We start from the raw sequence: 22,175 nt of genomic DNA, 5'->3' as shown, positions 1-22,175 counted from the left end.
AAAAAAAAAAAAAAAAAAAAAAAAAAAAAAGAAAAGAAAAAAATTACAAAAATTAGCTGGGCATGGTGGTGCATGCCTGTAATCCCAACAACTTGGGAGGCTGAGGCATAAGAATTGCTTGAACCTGGGATGTGGAGGTTGCAGTGAGCCAAGATCATGCCACCGCACTCCATACTCTGTTCCCCCCACAAAAAAAAAAAAAAAAAAAAGAGAAGACAGCCGCATTCTGCAGTAACAGTTCAAATACTCACTTCAGCCAGTGTTTTAAGGTGAATTCCATAGTCAGACAGTGTTCCTCACACTGATAGTTCCAGGGAAAGTCAGGATGTCTCAGCATCATTGACACCCCCTTCCCCACCCCCGTCTTGGCTGGCACACCTGGGGTTCAGGGGCCTCTGTCCTCAAACTCCCCCTTGGGAGCCGAGGCTGATGCAAGGGCTGGGCCTGGGTCACTAAGGAGATGGGCTCAGGATTTAGGGTCATCCCTAGAGGAACACAACGCCTACAACAAAACTCGCCAGTTCCCTAGCGAGGCCCAGGTGACAAAATCCACTCTCACGCACCTTCTTATGCCTTCTCACATAAGTCTGGGAAGGCATTACTCTCCTAGGCGCAGAAAGCTTCTATAATTAACCATGATCACTCAGAAACTACAGAGCAGGGATGCCATCAAGTTTCTGGGCTCCAGGCCCAGGGTTCTAACAAGGCAGACGTGGGGATTATTCTAGGCCCACACCCATTGGACCACATCATGGCGCCAGCCCACACCTCTGGCAGCCTCGGCAAAGTCTCTGTGAGACTCAATCCCTGCCTTCAGGGCAGCTGTGGAGAACCTACTGACCTTCTGAGCCAGAGAAAAAGTCAGCTACTTTTAGATGGAGTTTTCTAGGTGGGATAAAGAATCCTGTTAAATAGGAGAAAAAACAATTTACTGCGTATGTGGAATTCTCAAAGTCGGTGCCCTGGGGACACTGGGCACTGCTGCCTGGGCCCTAAACAGATTAGTGAATTCAGAACTCTGGGGTGAGGCCCAGGCACTGGCCTTTTTGAAGGCTCTGCAGGTTCACCAGCATGCAGCCAGGCTGAGGATCCCCATGGCTGATAAACTATGCTGCGTTTTCTTTTTACAATGGAGTTGATTATATGCTGCATATTCTGAACTATCACGATGTTCTCCAAGATAATGAGGAGCATACCAAGCATCAGAAAGCTAAATCATTATAGAATGAAATCTGCAAGGTTTTCTTTGGATTTTAGCTTTCCAATCACTTTTTAAAATCTATACATATATTTATAGGTTTCTAAAAGATTCTATAACGTGGTCTTCTCTCCACTAACATGAATAAATTCATTTTACCAAACAGATTCTCTGAATTCATTCACGTAAATACTAATGTTTTCAAACATGAATATAAAGTGGGCAAAATAAAAAATAGTGGTCTCTGGAGAGCTTACATCTGTCACAAGTTGGCTTAGGCTATTGCAAATGAATTTGTAGGATGAGCCAAGAAACTTATCAAAGGGAAGGAAAACAATTCCACATAAGGGAAGGGTCTGCAGATGTGAACATCTGTGTAATAGAAGACACTAAAAATCTTCCCAGATGTGAAATACTCTCTCTGCTTGAATCTAAGATATATTACCCAGCCAGACAATGACTAATAAAATTCTGACTCTTTCAGAATACCAAGACCTTCCAAACAAACTTCTGAAGACCTCCCAGGAATTTAAGAGAAAGCCTCCTTAATCTATCTCTAAATGATGCAACTTCTTTGAACAATTCTTTCAGCTGTTAAATTCCTGTGCTCTGTCAGAAATGTCTTCCCTGATTCACTGTGAGAAGGGGACAGAAAAGGACTCTGAAGTGGAAAATAGCTGCCTCAAAACATCCTGGCTCTGGTTGCTTCTTGAAGGGCAGCAGAGACCTAGATCATGGACATTAGGTGGGTGTTTTGCGGAGCTTCCTGTTGGCCTGGCTGCCCCCCAGGGCGGTTTTATCTGCTCTTTTATAGCATCTAAGTCTTTAAAGATGAAAATTCGTTCCTGAAAGGGAAGTTTCATTATTGCTTGTAGCCTGGGCTTGATGAGCTAGATATTTTGCAGATGTCCAGAACAGAGCAACGTCTCGCCTCAATATACTTTTCCCACCAGAAAACTTAAAAAACTGAGGGCATGGTCAAGGGTGATAATAAATCAAGGATGAATGTTTTAATAGAGACCAAGAAGGAAACATGGGGGAAAACTAAGGCAAAGAAGATGCTCTGAACATTTTTCCAGTTGCATTTGAAATAACTTTTCCCTGTAGCATGAGTCTTCCTGCGTATTCTAGAGGCAACACAGGCACACACTGTTCCCTGGGACTTCAGAGTCATATTTAGCACTTAGAATAACTTCTCTGGCACTTTGTATCCCAAGGTATTTTAAAGACATTAATTAAGGATTCAATTAGTTGTTTCAATTTAAGTAATAGAAAGAATATATCTAATTACTACTGGCTTCCTGAGACTCTCAGAAGGATTAACCACCAAATGCAGGAGCAGCCCTGTTTTCTCAGATCTCTGACCACTCACGATATAGAGAAAAGCAATTCACTCTTGCTACATTTCCCTCCCTAGGGTCATCTTACTCAAAATTGACCTTATTCTTGCCCAAAGCTAAAATATAGCTTTCCCCACAGCAGGAATTGGGGCTCATCCTCTGTCTCCAGCTCTGAGCAGGTGTCCTGCGCACAAGTGCTCAACACGCGTTTGTCAGATGGACCGCCCATGAGATGGCCCGGCTTAGCTCTAAACCCTAGCTTAAGGTTCAGTTTGGGAAGCCACCATCTCATCCTTGCCAGTAACTAGCACACAGGCTTTGGGACCCCAAGGTGGCTTCCCCTCTGCAGTGTGACCCAGCTGGGTGCAGCTGATGGCCCGTCCACTCTGCCAGCTGTGGAAGGTGCCTCTAGCACATGGCCTGGGTTCCACTGGCAGGCAGGTGAACTCACTGCCCGACTGATACATTAACACAGGTCAGCAGGAGGCCTAGTCAGGGAAACTGCTGCAAATCAGCACGTGGCAATCACCACTCTGTGATGGAAAACAGAGCAGGTATGTGCCGTGGGCTTCTGCTTGCAGAGATGCAGTGCCTGCTTGCTTTTTTGAGACAGAGTCTTGCTGTGTCCCTCAGGCGTGAGCCACCATGCCAGGCTAATTTTTATACTTTTAGTAAAGACGGGGTTCCACCATGTTGGCCAGGCTGGTCTCGAACTTCTAACCTCATCCACCTGCCTCAGCCTCCCAAACTGCTGGGATTACAGGTCTTGATCCACTGCACCTGGCCTGGTGCCTTCTTGATGATCTTCCTATTAAAACGGTCCACAGGTTACCATGTCCTGAAACTTTCATTACACTCTCTAACTTCAGAGACTCTGAAAAAGTTTTGTCCTGGGCTGGTATTCTTGGTATTCCCAAACCAGGAGAGTCCCAGAGACTCAGAATGACTTATGTCTGCCTCATCTGGAAGCAGCCAAGGTTGGCTTCCTAGTCTGTCTGATGACACAGGTGAGCTCCCAAATCAGCCATCATGAGGAGAAAAAAATGACAATGAAGGCAGGAAGATCTCAGGTGATGGAGAACTTTTTTCAAAAGGGCTCAGGAAGGAGCAAGGGAGATGCAGAAACGGTAATAGCATTAGTTAACAGCAAAAGAATGCAAAGAGCTGGAGAAAGATGCCCAGCTCTGTTCCACTGAGTTATCGGCTCAGTCATCAGAGCAATTAAGTTTATTCTCATCAGAGATGACCTGCTTATGATAAATTAGTTGCAACGGCTGGAAGAAAACATACCAATAGTCCACAAGGAAGTGACAAAGAGCTTTCTCAGCACTTCTTGAAACAAATGAAAAACAAGGCTGACGGGTATCTGGGAAGATGTGAAACTTTCAGTGATGAGGTTTTGTTCCAGAAAGAAGAAAGTTCTTAAGCCCCAGTTGTGATAAACATCCAAAACGTTCAGGCTATGGCTTTGGAATGTTGAGGTGAAAATAACTTTCTGCACATTCATGAGAAGTCATCTCCCACTGATTAAGCCCTATTTTCAGGCTCATTTTTTTCTCTTCATAGTGTTCTGAGTAGCCAGGTGACTGGGTTCTCAGGAGAGCAGCGTGATCATCCTGCCCACTTCTTGGCAGGGCACTGCCTACCTTACCCAGGGCATGTTTGGCCCTTTCCTGTTTCCTTTCTTTCAGTTGTTTTGCATTGAGAAGAGCAACGTTGGAGAAAAGGCAGGAGCCACAAGACAGAGCTGGGGCTTTGCAATTTTTTTTTCTTTTTTGAGATAGGGTCTCACTCTTTTGCCCAGGCTGGAGTGCAGCGGTGTGATCTTGGCTCACTGCAGCCTGGATCTCCTGGCTCAAGTGATCCTTCCACCTCAGCATCCCACAGGTGTGAGCCACCATACCTGACTAATTTTTTCTTTTTCTTTAAGAGACAGAGTTTTGCCATGTTGCCGAGGCTGATCTCGAACTCCTGAGCTCAAATGATCTGCCCACCTGGCCTCCCAAAGTGCTGGGATTACAGGTGTGAGCCACTGTGCCCAGCCCAGATTTTCAATTTGCTGGATTAAAAAATGACTCTAAAAGGAAACTACATGTCTTACTCAAATCACCTGGCAATCATTAACTAAAATGAGTATTTTTCAGGGCCGGAAGAGTGTAACAGCGATGAGAAGCTATCCACTAGATGGTTGGTGTGGATGGCTCAAATTATTTGTATGTTCAGGAAAGTGAACTCCCCTAGTCCCTGTCTTCCAAGTGGATCTCTCATGCACATTTTTATCACAATTATGGGACAACTTGTATGAAAGTTTCTCCTACTCCCAGGCTGAAATGAGCAGAAAGATGAAGTTGCTGAAAAGTCTGACCATTCCTCATTGTTCCATTTTAATGAACTCTAGATGTCTGTGCAGGATGATGCCCTTGGGTCACAGTTTTTTGTATCATGATTTTACCTCCTCTGGGATCTCTCCAGCAGCTCTGACAGCTGCAGGGGAAGGAGGGCCTGATTCTTTGCTGGGTGGCGGGGACACTCTGCTTCCCACTCAGCATCTTGAGTAGATGAGACACTCCTTCCACGAAGCCGTCCACACTCGTGTCTCCGTTCCCAGTGAGGTCTGGCATGTATGTTCTTTGTTCCCTTCACTGAGGCATCTCAATTAAGCTCAGCGAGGAAAAATTCCAGCCATCCCAAAGCCATAAAATGAGGCAACCTCCAGAAATCCCACGGAACATACAGAATCGAGTGTTGTAAGCTGAAAAGCCTCCACTTCTGCCAGTATTTCAAATCTGGTTACACGGTTAGAGGCGAGTAGGTAAAACGAGGGCAGGGAAACTTTTATACTCTGGTGTGTGGTTTCTGGAAAGCCCAGAGTGGAATGTTTGCCGAGGGTGACCTATTTGGAACCACACCAGCGACTTTTGAAATACTGCTTTCTGGATTTGTCAGACGCACATCTAAATCAAGTCTGGAGGAGGAGCAAAGGCTCGGAGAAAGGATTGCCTTCTTCTTGCACGAAGCTATCTCTCAGGAACTGGAAGCCTGCGTATTAGGACCCCTTAGCAAAGACCTTTCACCATGCCTTTGAAAATCACCTGGCTGGTTTCTTTCCACTAACAGTGGTCAGATGGAGCTGCAGGACATGGGTGCCTGGGGTCTGAGAAAGGAGGCACTATATCGCCGGAGAAGCAAAAGAGATGGGATGGTTTTGTCTGAAAGCATTTCTCTTTTGTTTTTTAAAATATTTGTTACAAGCAAACATAGCCCTAAATAAAGTCATCTCGTTTCAGCTCTACTCTGGAAACAGCCGACTAGAGGAAGACAAGGGCTGCTCCTACCAGTGGTCCATGCCACTGCTGCTGGCTGGCCAGGTCCAGCATGGGCTTTTCAGGGGAAGAGAATGGGACATGAGGTTACATATCCCAGCTCAGAGTCCTCCAAAAAGCTTTGCACAGACTGGGATAGAAACTGTCCTCAAGTGAAACTCTTCTAAAAAAGACTACTTTCTTGTCCCATTTCCTGACACATATTTCTTCACATTTATTAAAAATCTAGGTTAAAGATGTGAAGTCCTGTCTTCCCTCCCCTGCCCCCCAGAACATCTGTGGCAAATGATGAAGTCCTAAGGAGTGACCAAAATGTGCGAACACTCAAGTAGGGGAAAATTCCACTTGGCTCAAGGACCTGGGCAATGGCTGCTGTGTTTATGCTGCCAAAGTGAATGGGGGCAGAGGAGAGGGGGGCATCGTGCACTGGGGAATCTGGACATGTTCAACTGGAGAGTGTCATGTCACCTCGTTCACCAGAGCAAAAGGGCTTTGTTCCTCCCTTCCCCTCAAATTTTTATGAACTCAGCCCCATCATGTACAGAGCCTGACAAATCCCAGACAGCCATGTGGGCAAGCAGACAACCAGATGGGATCCCCGTCCATGTGCGTCGAGCCTCACCCAGAGCACTCTCCAGCTCAGCCTCACCCTCTCTCCTCTGCCACGAACCTACACATCTCTCTGTGATTTGGGGCCTACAGCTTCCTTGTTGATGTGATTTTTGAGTGGTGGCCCAAGGACTCTCTCAGCCTTGGGCCAGCCCAGCTGATCAGATGAGCAAGAAGAGAGTGTGTTAGCCACGGAATACTATACAGCCATGAAAAGAATGAAAACATGTCCTTTACGGCAATATGGATACAGCTAGAGGCCATTATCCCAAGCAAATTAACACAGAAACAGAAAACAAAATACCACATGCTCTCACTGATAAGTGGGAGCTAAATGCTGAGTACAAATGGACATAAAGATGGGAGCAGTGGATACTGGGGGCTGCTGGGGGGGGAAGGAGAGAAGGGGTAAAGGCTGAGGGGCTGCCTATGGGGTGCTGTGCTCACCGCTCAGGTGACAGGATCAGTGGTACTGCAAACCTCAGCATCAGGCAGAGTTCCCATGTGACAGACCTGCACACGTACCCCCCGAATCTAAAATACAAGTTAAGATGGGTGCATGGCTTATGCTTGTAATCCCAGCACTTTGGGAGGCCAAGGCGGGAGGATTGCTTGGGCTCAGAAATTTGAGACCAGCCTGAGTAACACAGTAAGACCTAATCTCTACAAAAAAATAGAAGAATCAGCCAGGTGTTACAGCATGCACCTGTAGTCCCAGCTACTTAGGAGGCTGAGGTGGGAGCATCTCTTGAGCCCAGGAGGTAGCAGCTGCAGTGAACCATGACGGCGCCACTGCATTCCAGTCTGTGTGACAGTGAGACCTTGTCTCAGAGAAAACCAAAATGCTGAAAATATTTTCAAAAGAGCGAGAGAGGGTATCAGAAGCATGTGGCAGGGGTCCTAGGTAGACGCGTCAGGTAAGGGGGCCTCCAAACACCCAGGAAGCTGAGGTGAGGTGGGAGGCACAGAGCCCACAGATGAACTTCCCCAGCCACGCACTGCTGCTTCAGAGGCCCTCAGTGTGGACAAGTCACAAGGCACCAGAAGTGACACATTCCAGTATCCACCTATGTTCAATCTCCACTTTGGATTTATGGCCAAAGACGTAGCTGCAGCCCTTCTGTGTGAGTATGCTCTATCCCCAGAGCACTGTGGAACTGGTCGAGGACAGCTCTGTTAGCTCCCAGGGAAGAGTGTTATCTCTCTGAGTCTCAAGTCTTTGATCAGAACAGGGTTCAGACCAAAGACTTGAGACTCAGAGAGATAACACTCTTGAAATCCACCAGCTGTGTCCTGGGGCCAAGTTCAAGGAGCCTCAGTTTAGGTCAACCTACTTTTATACGCTGTTTATTTATGTTCTAGGTAAGGACTGTGCTAGGCCCAGGAAGCAGGTGCAGTGAGTAAGGGTTGCTGTCCTTTCCATTCCATTATTTATTAAAAAAAAAAAAAAAAAGCAGGCATCAAATAAGAATGTACCATGTAACACTGTACCGACTAAATAGCCTTGCAGAAATGCTACTTTTCACGATAATGGACCAAGGTGGGTTTCCTAAATAGTTATTTAAGGTGTGAGCTGATGTCCTATAAAAATACAACAAGGCCAAGGCGGGTAGATCGCCTGAGGTCAGGAGTCCGAGACCAGCCCGGCCCACATGGTGAAACCCCGTCTCTACTAAAAATACAAAAATTAGCTGGGCATGGCGGCACATGCCTGTAATCCCAGCTACTCAGGAGGCTGAGGCAGGAGGATTGCTTGAACCTGGGGGTGGAGGTTGCAGCGAGCCCAGATTGCGCCACTGCACTCCAGCCTGGGCAACAGAGTGAGACTCTGACTTAAAAAAAAAATAACCAATGATAGCGGTCATTTTTCTTCCATACATATTACATATTATTTTTTCAAATTTTGCCACACCTGGGAACTTGGGGAAGTTGTATGGGAAGGCTGTGTAATGGCCATGTTTTCTAGTTTCTTTTTCTTTTTTTTGAGACACAGTTTTACTGTGTCCCCCAGGCTGGAGTGCAGTGGCATGATCTCCACTCACTGCAACCTCCACCTCCTAGGCTCCAGCAATTCTAATGCCTCAGCCTCCCGAGTAGCTGGGATTACAGACACACACCACTATGCTTGGATAATTTTTGTATTATTAGTAGAGACAGGGTTTTACCGTCTTGGCCAGGCTGGTCTCAAACTCCTGAAATCAGGCAATCGGCCTGCCTCTGCCTCCCAAAGTGCTGAGATTACAGGCGTAAGCCACCACGCCCAGCCCACATTTTCTAGTTTCTGTATTTGATGCTTTGACATCTGGAGCCTTGCTGGTGCTGGACGAACTGCCTCTCCTAGGGTTAGCCAATTCCTAGGGAGGACAAAAAACTCACCTTCCAGGTACCTTTCATATGCAAACCAACCCACCTAGAGCCCACACCCGACCCAGGTCCTTCAGCCTCCCACCTTCTGGGCCCTGTCCCCTACCCTAACCAACCCCGGGCAGGCACCAGATAATTAGGGACAGCTCCTCCTTCCCAGAGTCCACTTATTCAAACTCAACAGTGCCAAGTTTGCCTAACCTCTCTCACCCATTGTTTTTCTTGGAAGGTACAGTAAAGGTTCCCTCAGCCTCCTGACCAATCCCGGTGCTTCTCTGTGTGGTCCTGCGTGGTGGGCCATGTGTGCCTCCTGTTCCCAGGGACCCGTGAGCATGACCCTGTGCTAGTTCTACGTCTAATCTTTTGAGGAACCAGCACACACATTTAAAGCAAATTCCAAATCACTGTTTACATTAACTCAATGATAAAGTTGTCTGGGAGGAATTCCATTACATTCTCTACAGAATGGCACTGGTATCACACTAGGGCAGTGCTTTTCAAAGCCCATGACCCCTGGAATTGGAACACACAGCACTCCCCAGCTGCACATTCCTGGGCCCTACCCTCCCATCTCCTGAGCTAGACTCTTCAGGGCAAAGCCCGAGAATCTGCATTTTAACAAGTTGTCTCACCTTAACAAGAACCACTGCACCAGGGCTAGTACGTCGTGTTCTCTACAAGGTGCCTCTTAGGTCAGTTTCTTTAACTGAGTAGCCCAGCGAGCCTCCATTTACTTCTTTGTGTGGTTCATTAAACATTTCATTTCATGAAGTCTGGGCAAGCCTTTCAGATCAGTAGGATGAGGTCTTGGTTTCATCTGGCTTTGCCCAGATCTAGGGGCCCACTTGGGAAGATGGACCTCTCACCACTTCCAACCATCTTAAGCCCTGGACGGGTCTGTTCCCAGAAGGGCCTCCCAGTGAGCCAAGGAGCCTACCATCCAGGCATAAGCCCTGAACACTGGACCTGGAAATCGTGCTGGCAGGATCACACTAAAGGTTTGGCATCTAGTTGGAGCCTTTTAAACAAAGCATGTATATTTATGCAAATAACATACAACGAAGGACCATCTGAGGTTGAGGGAAAAATTCTGGTTAGCCTCGGTGTGAGGACGTGGTGCCATTACTTTGGCTGTTTCTAATAGAAACCCTGGTGTGACTAATTTGACTGGGGGAACAGACCCACCACATCCAGAGAGAAACCGTGGTAATGAACGCAGCAGAAGTCCATGCTGTCATCATCTGCTCTCTGTGTCTCCCCCTCATTTCTGCAGCTCATCTTTCTGTTTTTGTTTCCTTTGGTATTTTTCTCATTTCCTCTTCCTTTCCCCATTCCCTGTCAATTTTTATGACTATTATTTTTCCATCTTTGCTGCTTTATGAAATGTTCGCTGTTTCAAAGTTATTTGTTTTGTGATGAGTTTGGGGGAGCAGAGAAAACAAAATGCTGGCCTTCCTGGGCTCGGCCTGTCACCAAGTTGGCTGTGGGCTTGGTTTCTGAATTCCTGGCCTCATGCCTGCATTCCCATTTTGCATGGGTCAAAAGTAAAAACAAGTGTTTTAGTCTAGTTCAGAGCTATTGTCTCTGCAGCCAGAATTTGGACAATTAGGTATCCAGGTAATTTCAGAAAATAAGATTTTGCTGCTTTGCTTATCCTGCTTGATAATTCATCCAATGCAGATTGCTGGCTGATTGTAACACGGCCCCTTTGCTGTGCATTAGGGCCACAGTGAGCAGAAGAGCTACGGACCAGGTCTACTAAAACACGCTCACAGCGGTACTGCAAGGGGAGGGAGAAAATGCAGAAGGCAAGGTGATGGATCTTCAAGTCACAAGGAAGCCCTGTTTGGCGGAGTAGCCCGGTGAGCCTATTCTTTATTAACTGCAAGCTGTTTTGCACAGTACAGAATTATTTCATCAGCTGAAGATAAATAAACGAATAACATGTGTTTCAGTGGCACTGTGTGCACTGACACAAACAGGTGTGGGAGTGTGTTCTTCTCTAACGGGAGAGAACATTGATGAGAACGAAAACACATCTTGGGAACTTGAAAATTCAAATGCAAATGTGAAAAGCGCACGTTCTCCCTCCTCCTCCCTGGGTGATTCTTAATGCCCCCATGTGCACGTTTGCATGAGAAAAGACACTGTCAGAATTATATGACAATTAAAGCTTACCATTGTTGTAAGAGCGAAAATTTCCTACAAATTTTATGTATTCATAAGTTGGAAATTCCTTTGGGTTCAAGCTGCCTCTGAGAAGGTGGCAATAAAACTCTAAATCGCTGTCAGCTGGGCCGTTAAAGGAAGAAGAGGAGAGAAAGGGGTCGTGAGCATCGCACAGACTCAGACTAAACAAGAAACGTCTTTGTGAAAACTCTACGGGATTTAGTCTACACATGGCCAGGCTAGTTCTCTCATTACGACTGACTTTTGGACCTGGTCTGTAACCCTTGTTGCACGGGTTTCCTTCCATAGCTCACAGATATTCTACATTCCATACGTGGACCCAATTAGTCTTAATTTGCCCCCAGATGTCTGTGGTTGGTAATGTCGGCATTGATTAATTCCGGTTGTTTTCGTATGGTATATTAAAATAAAGCGGCTCATATAGAGCTGCTCCCTTTAATTTTTTTGCTTTGCTTTAAAGTAAAATCAGATGTACGACGGGACAGATTGTTCATGGAAAATGGACTCAGGCTGGCACTGATGCAAGCAGCTTTGCTACCTCATGCAATTGTGTATGCTTCATTAAGGGACACGTGGTTCACGAGGCATCAAGGTTAGCCTTCCACCAAGGTTGCCAAATATTTTGATAAAAACTTCTAAATTCCACAGAAAACACAAATGTATATAAATAACCAGACGACAGCCTCAGGAGGACAGAATTTGGATTTTTGACCTAATTATTCAGTTTTCAGTTGGTTTCTTCATAGTATACAAATTTAGCATCATAGTGTCCTCCACGATGAGCTGATTGTTCACTGATGTTTGCACTGTTTCTTACTAAAAGACTCTCATGTAAAAAAAGGAATCTTGTCATATACACAAAATAAATTATTATTCTTGAGTTCTCTGCTTTCAAATTTTCCACATAAAAGCCAAATGTCTTACATATTCCAAATTCCAGTTTTAGCTTTAAACCTAAAATATACCTCTAAGGATCTTGGAAATGTTCTGAGTCATGAGGAAAATTATTCTTAAAATTAGTTCTCCCTTCTTAATTCATTCTAACCTCCTTTCAAAAGCAAAATTCATATCTTCCTAGCTTGTAAAACCAGAAAAAAATAAACTTACATTTTAAGTATTCTGGGGAGGGGGAATCCGTCACAAGCATATGGGAAGAAAGGATTTTATAAACTTCTGAATGTTCTTGTTCTGGGAGGAAATTTAACAAATTCTGATCCATGACATCCGACTGAAAAAGAAAACAAAGGACAAAGGTACACCCTCAACGCAGATGAAAAACAAAAGCAAAAGCAGAAACTGAACGTCCACAACAACGCAGAACTGGTTCCCGAAATGGAAAGTTCAGTGTCTGATTTTCTGGGGAGACTCTCAGTTTATCACTCTATCGTTTTAAATAGTAACCTAAAAGCTTGTATTTGTTCAAATGTGTACGTGCTGTTGTCTGTGGGCCCAGGAGGGAACTAAGAGTGAAGTCAGCAGATGTAGGAAGGACTGAGTCCTCCTCTTGCCTGAGAAGTGCCGTTTGCCGACACTCCTGTGTGCTGGTGAGCAGCATGGCTCCTGTGCACACCCAGTGCAAGGCCTATCACTTATTTAAATGGCTCCCAAGAGCCCATGGGGTTCCTTCCCTGACCCTTAGGGCAGCAAAGGGCTGCCTGTCTACTTCTTAAAGGTCTCTAAGTTATGGGATGGCACATTTTTTCTGAGTGCCTGGGCACTGTGATTACAAAATAAATATAACGTAGAGTTGAATGCTGTCCAATAGAACCGTCTGTGATGATGGAAATGGTCTGTAATCTGCACTGCCCGTAACAGGAGCCACTAGCCACATGGTTACTGAGCACTTGAAACGTGGCTAGTGTGAACAAGGAACTGAGTTTTAAATTTCATTTCTTTTTTTTTGGGACAGAGTTTTGTTCCTGTCGCCCAGGCTGGAGTGCAATGGTGTGATCTTGGCTCACTGCAACCTCCACTTCCCAGGTTCAAGTGATTCTCCTGCTTCAGCCTCCTGAGTAGCTGGAATTGCAGGTGCCCACCACCATGTCCGGCTAATTTTTTGTATTTTTAGTAGAGACAGGGTTTCACCGTGTTGGCCAGGCTGGTCTTGAACTCCCGACCTCAAGTGATCTACTGCCTCAGCCTCCCAAAGTGCTGGGATTAAAGGCATGAGCCACTGTGCCCATTTAATTTTAATTGAAATGTAAACAGCCACATGTATCTAGTGGTTACTATATTGGATATGCAGGTAGGAGCTCAAAGTGGACAGAGGAGACAGGCAGGTCTCTTTCTCAGTTTCCCTCAATAAACTAATCCACTCTCACAGCTGCAAACATGATCTGTATACGCTTTCAGGTTTGAATATCCAGCCAACTCTCTCATGTGCCAGCCTCAACCATCCAACTGCCACTCAGCTGCTCCCTGGGGACCAGGGATGCACACATGTCCCCAACATCGACATCCTTTCCTTGTTTGCATCTCCATCAATAGTATCATCAGCTGGCCATCTGCCTGTCCCAGACACCCTGGGGCCATCCTTGTCTCCTCTCCTTCTCCTCCTCATCCTCAAACCAAACAATGTCCAAGTGCTGCCTGTTTTTCTCCCTCTCATTCTCTGCTCCAATCACTTTTATTTCTCCAGCTTCCACCCTAGTCCTGACCCCCATCCTCTCTGTTGGGAATGATTTGGCCAAACTGGTCTTCCTGCATCCACTTTGGTGCCTGTTCAATTTGTTCTCCATCAGCCGTCAGAAGAGCCTCATATAGATCAAGTCACAACTGTCTCTTGCCTTCTGACTGCTCCAGGAACAAAGCCTCAAGTGCTCAACACACGTTCACGGCTCTGCACATCTCAGCCTCTACCTGCCCTCGGCTCCCGGCACTTCTCTACCTGCCCTCGGCTCTGGTACTTCTTTAACCCTTCCGAGCCTTTTTTCCTCCAGTTTTCCAGGCTTGCTTCTCCCTCTGAGCCTCCCCTGGGCTGTTCCCTCCGGCAGGGACATGCTGCACCCCTCCCCTTGTGTTTAACAAATGCCTATGCAGCCTTCAGGTCCCTGCTTTGAAGTCACCTCCTCTGAGAAAGAACCAGGTGACACCCCACACCCCCACTGATGATTTAAGGGCCTCTGAGGGGACTATGACCCCCTTGATGGGACATCAGATGACCAATATCATGGCAAGGCAGGTGAGAGCTCAGAGCTCAGGCTTGAAAGCAGGTTCTCCCTTCCAAGCTGCATTTTCCTCAGTTGTAAGATGAGGAAACTGTGAGGGGTCCATGAGCTTACTTGCCTCCACTGCTGATAAAACAGCACATGGCAGACATTCAATACATGCCAAGTGTGACTAGGCACTGAATGACCAGTTATAGAATGACTACAAGGGCCGCTGCACCACAGTGATGTTTTCCTGTACATCTATGTGCTGACCTGTGCACTCCACTTCCCTCCCTCCAAGAGGAGCTTCAGGAGAGCAGGGCCCAGTGCCTTGATCACCGCCACATCCCTGGTGTCCAGGATGGTGCCCGGCCTTTGATAAGAACTCACTGACCAGCTGAAAGAATGGCATGGTCAGCACTGTAACAGGCATGAAAACAAGGTGACCACAGAACACTGCGGATGGCGTGCTGCCTCCCAAAATGATGGGGTAGGGGAGATTCCTGGGGAAGAATTCCCAGAGGGAGGAATCCTAGAGTGGGAACTGGGGGAGAAGACAGTGTCTGCCAGACAGTCAGGGTGGGGAGGTGGTCCAGGCAGGGCTCAGCAGGCAGAGGCATGAGATGGGCATCCTGACAGCACTGCAGGAAGGTGGAGAACAACGGGAGGGCGAGAAGCCATGGGAGAAGAGGCTGCACAGGGAAGCAGGGCCCAGGTTCGAGGGGCATCAGAGGAGTCAGGGCTCCATCCTGTGCCACGAAGCACCCGCAAAGGAGGGGACAGCAGAACTGCGAGTGGATTTTAAAGAGATCCTCCTTGTGGTTTGGGGGGAGAGCGCACTGGAAGTCATGCTGGAGATGGCCAGGGTTTCAGCAGAGAGAGGGGAAGGAGTGGAGAGGGATGGACAGAGTCCCAAGCAACTCATCGATATGGTAGTCCAACCAATGCTCGCTGAGGGCCACCATGCGCCAGCCACCGCTGGGGACTGGGAAGGCATGTCGGGAAGCGGGCAGAGCCCCTCCCAGCCTGCAGTCAGCATTTCAGTGGGTGTGAGGACAGTGGACACAGCTTGGTGGCTGACTGGAGGACAGGGGGAGGGAAAGGAAGGACTCAGCCTGGCTCCCAGGCTCTGGCACAGACACACCGGTCTTTATCTTTACGAACGAAACTCTACCAGCACCCTCTCTCGTACATGCTACCATTTCTCATTCTGGCTTTCTCCAAGTTTCTTCGGATGTTCCTGGTTTTATTTTAAGCCCATTCTCTCTAGTTTTTTTAGAAGATGACTAATGTTCACAGATGACAGTAGTCTTTCTTCTTAAAGATATTTCAGATACTTGACAATGAAAACTAAGTGACTCCATGGCCTCTTCTTGGAGGACTCCATCTGAAGCCACTTCCCCCGACGGTGGGTGTGGCAGAGAGCAAGGCTGGTGGCTGCCAGGCCCGGCCACTTGCGTGGGAGAGCTTTACCGATACAGGTCCGAGGGCTGTGGGGGCACCTGAGGCCACAGGTTCTGCACAGAATGAAGATGAATGCTGGGTACCAGTAGGGGAAGGTATGATATATAGGAGGTTTCGAGGATGACGAATTAACACACAGAAAGGGCTCCAGACTGTGCGTGGCTCTTGTATGTATTTGCTAGTACATTGCTATTATACCATTTCCACATAATAGCAATGAAAACCAACACACGCAATGATAATTTGAAATTTTTAACCCTCGTGCTTACAGGGGAGAAAATTACATCTGCAGTTGAACGGTCTCTTGAATGAGCTGAGTTCTGTTTATTAAAATAATAGCAATTACAGAGACAAGGGAGGGAATGCTCCATCCACAGCCATCTTCACCGTCGAGCCCCACGATCAGGAAGGTCACCTGCCTGTGGAGGTGGGTGGTCCTCCCTCCCAGCTGCCTGTCGGGCCTTGACCAGCAGCACAGTGTACTGCACCCAGCTATGTTAAATGAACCTGTGCTAACAGCGCACGGAGGCTGGACCGGAAGGGGCTGGATGGACACTCAAGTCTCAGAGTGTCCCTGAGGGGCTCTGGCAGTTTTGGCTTGAGATCTGTGTTGGCCACAGCTAGAAGAGGCAATGGGGGGCAGCCCTGGGCAGACTTCACCTTGAGAAAACAATGGGTTCAGGGAAGTCACTGGGGCCCTGGTCTCCCTAAAGGACGAGGAAGTTGGAGGCATATTTGATCTACTTATATTCAGTTTAGATTCAAAGTCAAACTGATGGCCATATAGTTAAGTTTTCAGAAGGGAGTATAGAGAATGGCTTTGACTCTGGACTAGTAAGAATGAATTGAGATATAAAAGGTACCAATTATTCAGAAAGAATCTCTCTGTTCATCAAAATGCCCTAAAAAAGGGGCAAAGGTAAGCCACAAAGTGAGGGAGGATATTTGCAACACAGACGTCTGTGGCATGGCCCCAAATTAAAGTTCTAAGTTACATGCTGCCTTGGCATCTGGTAAAATCGAGAGGGCCTTGAGTGGCCCTCCCAAGTTCCCTCCCACACAGACCCATGGATGAGGCTCCCCAGCCAAGTCCCCCTTCTTATCAAGGGGACCAGGCACAGTTTCTGCTCACCCCTGAGCAGTAGGTTTCTGCTTGTGGAATTATTCAAGCAAGTCAATCACATCCTCCTGTGGGGGCCGGGGTGCAGAGCCTGCTTCCCATAGCCCCTACTGGTTCACTCTTTTCCCGTGTGCAGTTCCCCGTGGCCCTGTCTGGTCCTCCTCTGGGCTGTGAGTATCTGTGATTAATTAACTGCTGTTGGCCTCATCCAGTGTCAGCTGTGGAGTGTTCAGACATCCCCATTACCCTAGGGTGGGGCGAGTGAGAGGCAATTAAAACAATACCTGCCCACAACTCATGTCTGGATTGCAGAAAGAAAGCCTACTCATTATTGCCAGAAAATACCCAACCAAAGAGGAGGATGTCAAAATACCTGAGCAGGTAATTCAGAAAAGATAAAATCTAAATCATTGACAAACATATAAAGAGACCCTCAATCTCATTGGTAACTGAGCGAAAAGCAAAGTAAAACTCCATGAGACACCTTCATGTACTAGACTGACAAAAACAGGAAGTCTGACAAAGCCGAGTTCTGAGGCCACAGCACTGGGTCATCTCCACCTTGCTGGTGCAGGGTAAATTGGTGCCACCACTATGGAGTCATTCCAGTGTTATTTGGTAAAGGTGGAGGCAGAGCTTCCCTCAACCCAGACATTCTACACTTAGCCCGTTCTCCAGGGATGCTTGCAAACGGTCATCAGGAAACACTACACAATGTTCATGGAAGCACTTTCCAGGAATTCCAATGGGATGGATGCAGGAATCGCAGCACATTCCTACGATGGGACATTACCCAGCAATGAGAAGAGCCCACAGCAGCTACACCTGCCAGCATGAGGCAGACGCATCGCACAAACGATGTGAGCAGAAGGAGAAGTCACAAGAGTCCATTTTCAATGATTCCATTTACATAAAGTGAAACAAAAGGTGACACAAAGTTAGAGTTTAGCCGTGAAGTCAAAGTCGGTGAACCCATGAAGGAAAACAAGCAAACATGGATCTTAAAAGTCAGGAAAATGGCTGCCTCCAACTGGAAGGTGGGGGTGTGACGAAAAGGGAGCTTCTGTGGTCCCAGCCGCTTTCTATTTCTTCACCTCAGTGATGGCTGCATGTATGGTCACTTGATCAATTTAATACTGAACATATGTTTTATACGCACATCTGTGTTTATGGTGTATGAAAATCAAAAGGCATAAGAAAATCTAACTAGAGGCCTGGACTCTTTCAATCCACGCTCAGCTCTAAGCTGCAGCCACACGTGTCAGGACTCTGCGCTGACCAGGACACACGGCTGAGAAAGTGACGTGGATCAGGTGGGAACTTCCAGCAGGTGATGGCAGGTGGGTGGGAAGGGCAGAGCGATGCTTCCTGACAGTGTGTCTTGTGGCCTTGGCGTTGCTGCGCGTTTTGTGGTAACACAGGCCAGGGGCTTTGGCTTTCCCTTCCTGGGACCTCCTCCTTCCTGCGCCCCTGCCACAGGAACTGGGCTCCAGGTTCCATTCAGGTCTTGTACTTTCTTCTCGCAGGGGCTCGTACCTGGAGAGCCAGCATGACACAGAAGTATTTTCCGGCCTGTGGGTTTCTCCAGCTTTATAAACACTTGGCCTTATTTTCTTTGGGGAAGGTATGGTTATCCATGCACATAGTTCTCACATCCAAGGCACTCCCCACCCCTGCCAAGCTGCTTCTCATAACCCCAGTTAGGAATTCAGTCCCTCCTGCAGTGAACACTGAGGCATATGGCAAATCTGCGGGGCTGGGCATAGGATATCTGCCTTAAGAGCCTAGCATGGTCCAGCTCATTAGGCGACACCGCATCTATGAACAAATCAGAAGGTAACCCAGGAAGCTAACTTTCAAAAAGTCAAACAAAAGCCGACAGGAAACACAGATTATGCCTACTTTTGGCCTCTCATTTGGTTCTGCCTCAGCCATACTCTTTCCCGATTCTGTCCAAGGCATGTGACTTATGCCCCTTGGATCTCTCCTGCAAGATTTTCATTCCAGAAGCTCCGGTGAGCCCTTGGCCCCCATTATATGCATGTCTGTCTTGCCCATGTTCCTTCCCTGTGTCAGTTCTAGACATCAAAATGTGCTGGTGTTGCCACTAATGAAAAGTTCTCATTATTATTATTATTATTACTATTATTTTGAGACAGGGTCTCACTCTGTTACCCTGGCTGAGGTGCAGTGGCGTGATCCCAGCTTATTGCAACCCCCTCCTCCCAGGCTCAAGTGGTTTTCCCACCTTAGCCTCCTGAGTAGCTGGGACTACAGGCACACGCCACCATGCCTGGCCGATCTTTGCATTTTCTGTAGAGAACAGGGTGTTGCTATGTTGCCCATCACCCTGGTCTTGGACTCCTGAACTCAATTAACCCACCTGCCTCAGCCTCCCAAAGTTCTGGGATTACAGGTGTGAGCCACCATGCCTGGACAGTTCTCATTATCTTAAAATCACTTTCACTTTGAGCTACGTTATTCTCTCTTTTCTCTGCCAATTTGGTAAAGAAAGTTCTAGGGCCGGGCGCGGTGGCTCAAGCCTGTAATCCCAGCACTTTGGGAGGCCGAGGCGGGTGGATCACGAGGTCAAGAGATCGAGACCATCCTGGTCAACATGGTGAAACCCCGTCTCTACTAAAAATACAAAAAATTAGCTGGGCATGGTGGTGCGTGCCTGTAATCCCAGCTACTCAGGAGGCTGAGGCAGGAGAATTGCCTGAACCCAGGAGGCGGAGGTCGCGGTGAGCCGAGATCGCGCCATTGCACTCCAGCCTGGGCAACAAGAGTGAAACTCCGTCTCAAAAAAAAAAAAAAAAAAAAAAAAGAAAGTTCTAGGCTATTTCATCAGGAAATTGCTGCACAAAAATTGATCACATGAGTTTCTGTTACATCTGAGACACTGGCAGTGTGAAGGCAACAGAGACTTGAAGCCCGACAGTCTGAGAAGTGGGAAGGAATTCTGGCTGCTCTTATCCCCCTCATAATGGATCTCCAATCCCCAGCCACCCAAGGGGCATGGGGCGGGACCCCGGCAGGCCAGCCTGTGCTTGGTGTGATGCCAAGAGGGGCATTGTTTCTGGGGCCCACAGCCTCCTGCCACCTGGCTACGCTGTGTCCCAGCCTCCTCAATAGCTGCCTCTTCCTTGAGGGCTGACCACCACCTCTCAGCTCCTCATTCTCCCTTTCTGAGCCCCACACTCTGAGAACATTCAGCTTTACTGTGTCCTGTGTAGGATTCTGAGTACGTAGTGGTTAAGCACCAAGCTCTGGAGCCAAACGGCCTAAGTTCAAATCACAGCTCTTCACTAGGTGGCTCTGGAACCTTGTGTAAATTATTTAATCTCTCTGTGCCTCAGTTTCATCATCTGTGAACTGGGTAACTACGTGTTTCATAGGATCCGTAAGAATAAGGAGAGCAAACGTGATACAGCCTCACTCTGGGCCAGGCACGGGTCTGTGTGCCTACGCATATTAATGCCTGTGAGTGACTCTTAATGGTGCCTGTTACATTGTAAGTGCTCAGTAAGTGTTAGTCACTCTTGATTTAATGGGTGAAATCTCTCAACAAAATTGCAAATTCCAAAGGAAAGACAACCTCACAAGTTTTGAAATGTCGCATCATCTGTGGACAGAGCCTGGGCTCACAAGGAGTAATATTTAATAATTAAGTATGCATTTAAGTCAACCAACCCAAAATCTGAATTTCTAAATTATGACCCAAATCCTGGGCACCAGGAAAACACCAGAGCACAGTGGTGATCAGCCTGGGTTCTGCAGTCAGCTGCCCAGGGGTAAGGCCCGCTCTGCCTCTCACTGCCTGGGCCATCGCTTTTCTGCCCAACCAGCTGCATGCTGACTGCACCAGGGAAGTTTCCATCCTCAACAGCCTTTGCCTACTCAGCTGCAAAGGACGATCCCGGTGAAAACTGGATACTGAAAGCTAAAAGTAAATTCAAGTTAAATTTAAAGACTGCCTGGCCCAGGTTCACTTGTACCAGGAGCTGAGGGCTGACTCGGTGTATGTGTCTGGGCATGGCTATATACAGACTCTTAGTATGCTTTCAAGTGGGCCCAGCACTGATAAATTAGAGTCAGGTCATTTCTGGCCCTTCCAGAGTTAGAAAATAATTTATGAAAGTGGTCCTAAATTGCTCCATAATTTCAAGTCAGAAGAATTTCCCTCTTACTTTCTAAGTCCCGTCTGCCATATACAGCAACTGGGTCATCAGATAATTACAAGAGCATAAAGCAGCACAGTGTAAATCCTGTTTACCCAAACAGCTCTGGCTCCTGCCTCTCATTCCCAGGTCAATAAGCAGGCCACGTGTGGTGGCTTTCGGTCAGCGCCTACCACTGCCGAGCCCTTGCCATTCAATACAAAACACAAGCGCCCTCCAAGGAAGTACCCTAGCTCTTCTGTCCTCAGACACCCTCAGTTCAGCTCAGCTTCTCTGGGGTGATGTATTCACGGTGTCAGAGCCATCACTATCCTCCTGGCCAGAGATGAAAATCAAGGTGCAGCTGCACCCTCAGCCTCCTTCAGGCTAAGTGAGGATGAACCTCTTCTGATGGGTGTCAAAGGAGAGAGCCTCCAGCTTCCCCACTAGCAGCCTGACGCCCCTCACTTTAGGAAATGGACTGGAACACAAAGGGGAGACAGATTAGGTTAGACCAGGGCCTAATGGGAAGGCATCTGCTTAGTAATGTGAAAAATGCTTCTGTGGGCCACGCCACAGTGAATGCAAAGGAAAATGTAGGCGGCGGCTTGGATCTGCACACAGCAGCATTTGCAGAAATGATGGGATGAGAGAGTGGCTTCCAGGGAAAGGTATGACCTAGGATGATGTGGAGCCCTGGGCCATCAGCAGAGCTGGGCTCATCGCCCCAAGATGGACGCTGCCTCTGGAACGAGGCCACACTGCTCCTTGGGCAGGCGCAGCTGAGAGGGAACTGCGGTCCTCCAGCATCATCCTAGCCCAGGCTTTCCTATGAGCGAACCCAGGGCAAGCTTCCCCATTTTCGTCACATAAACTGGCCACCCATTCATGGATGAGCAGGGGTGGGGAGTGGTGGTGGGGTAAGGTTTTGACTGGGCTCATTGGGAGAAGAGAGGAGAGAGGACGTTTTGTTTCTGTCCATCACACATGCTGCTCCTGGTGCAGCTGTCATTCACAATCAGGCTCTGCAGGAACAGGCAATGGTGTGGCAGCAGATGGAAGCCTGGCCAGATGCCCATGAGGGAGCCTCAAAAGTGGGTCCTCCACGAGCCAGGTACAGACCTGTGAGTCACTTCATCTTGAGTCAGGGGTTACCAGAGAGCCAGCAAGGAAGGCAGGCAGGTAGGGAGAGAGGGAGGGAGGGAGGGAGAGAGGGAGGGAGGGAAGGAGGGAGGGAGGCAGGGAGAGAGGGAGGGAG

General features: G+C 47.7%; 1 protein-coding gene across 8 annotated transcripts in view; it reads right to left on the bottom strand.

The window, feature by feature from the left end:
- Positions 1–22,175, bottom strand: part of NPAS2 (neuronal PAS domain protein 2) — a 172,074-nt gene that overhangs the window by 34,252 nt on the left and 115,647 nt on the right. For 7 of the 8 annotated variants that reach the window (XM_032255473.1, XM_032255474.1, XM_032255470.1 and 4 more), the window contains 2 exons: positions 12,132–12,252; positions 11,013–11,126 (listed from right to left, as the gene is read on the bottom strand). In XM_032255473.1, coding sequence (XP_032111364.1) covers positions 11,013–11,126; positions 12,132–12,252 — 235 coding nt within the window. The remainder of the gene's footprint in view (positions 1–11,012; positions 11,127–12,131; positions 12,253–22,175) is intronic. The other variant, XM_032255472.1, reaches the window with a different exon arrangement.

The sequence above is a fragment of the Sapajus apella genome, unplaced genomic scaffold (genome assembly GCF_009761245.1).
Source record: "Sapajus apella isolate SASKATOON/1434 unplaced genomic scaffold, GSC_monkey_1.0 scaffold89, whole genome shotgun sequence".
Classification (NCBI taxonomy): Eukaryota; Metazoa; Chordata; class Mammalia; order Primates; family Cebidae; genus Sapajus; species Sapajus apella.
Note: the sequence above shows the minus strand (reverse complement) of the source record. Positions and strands in the feature narration are given on the sequence as shown.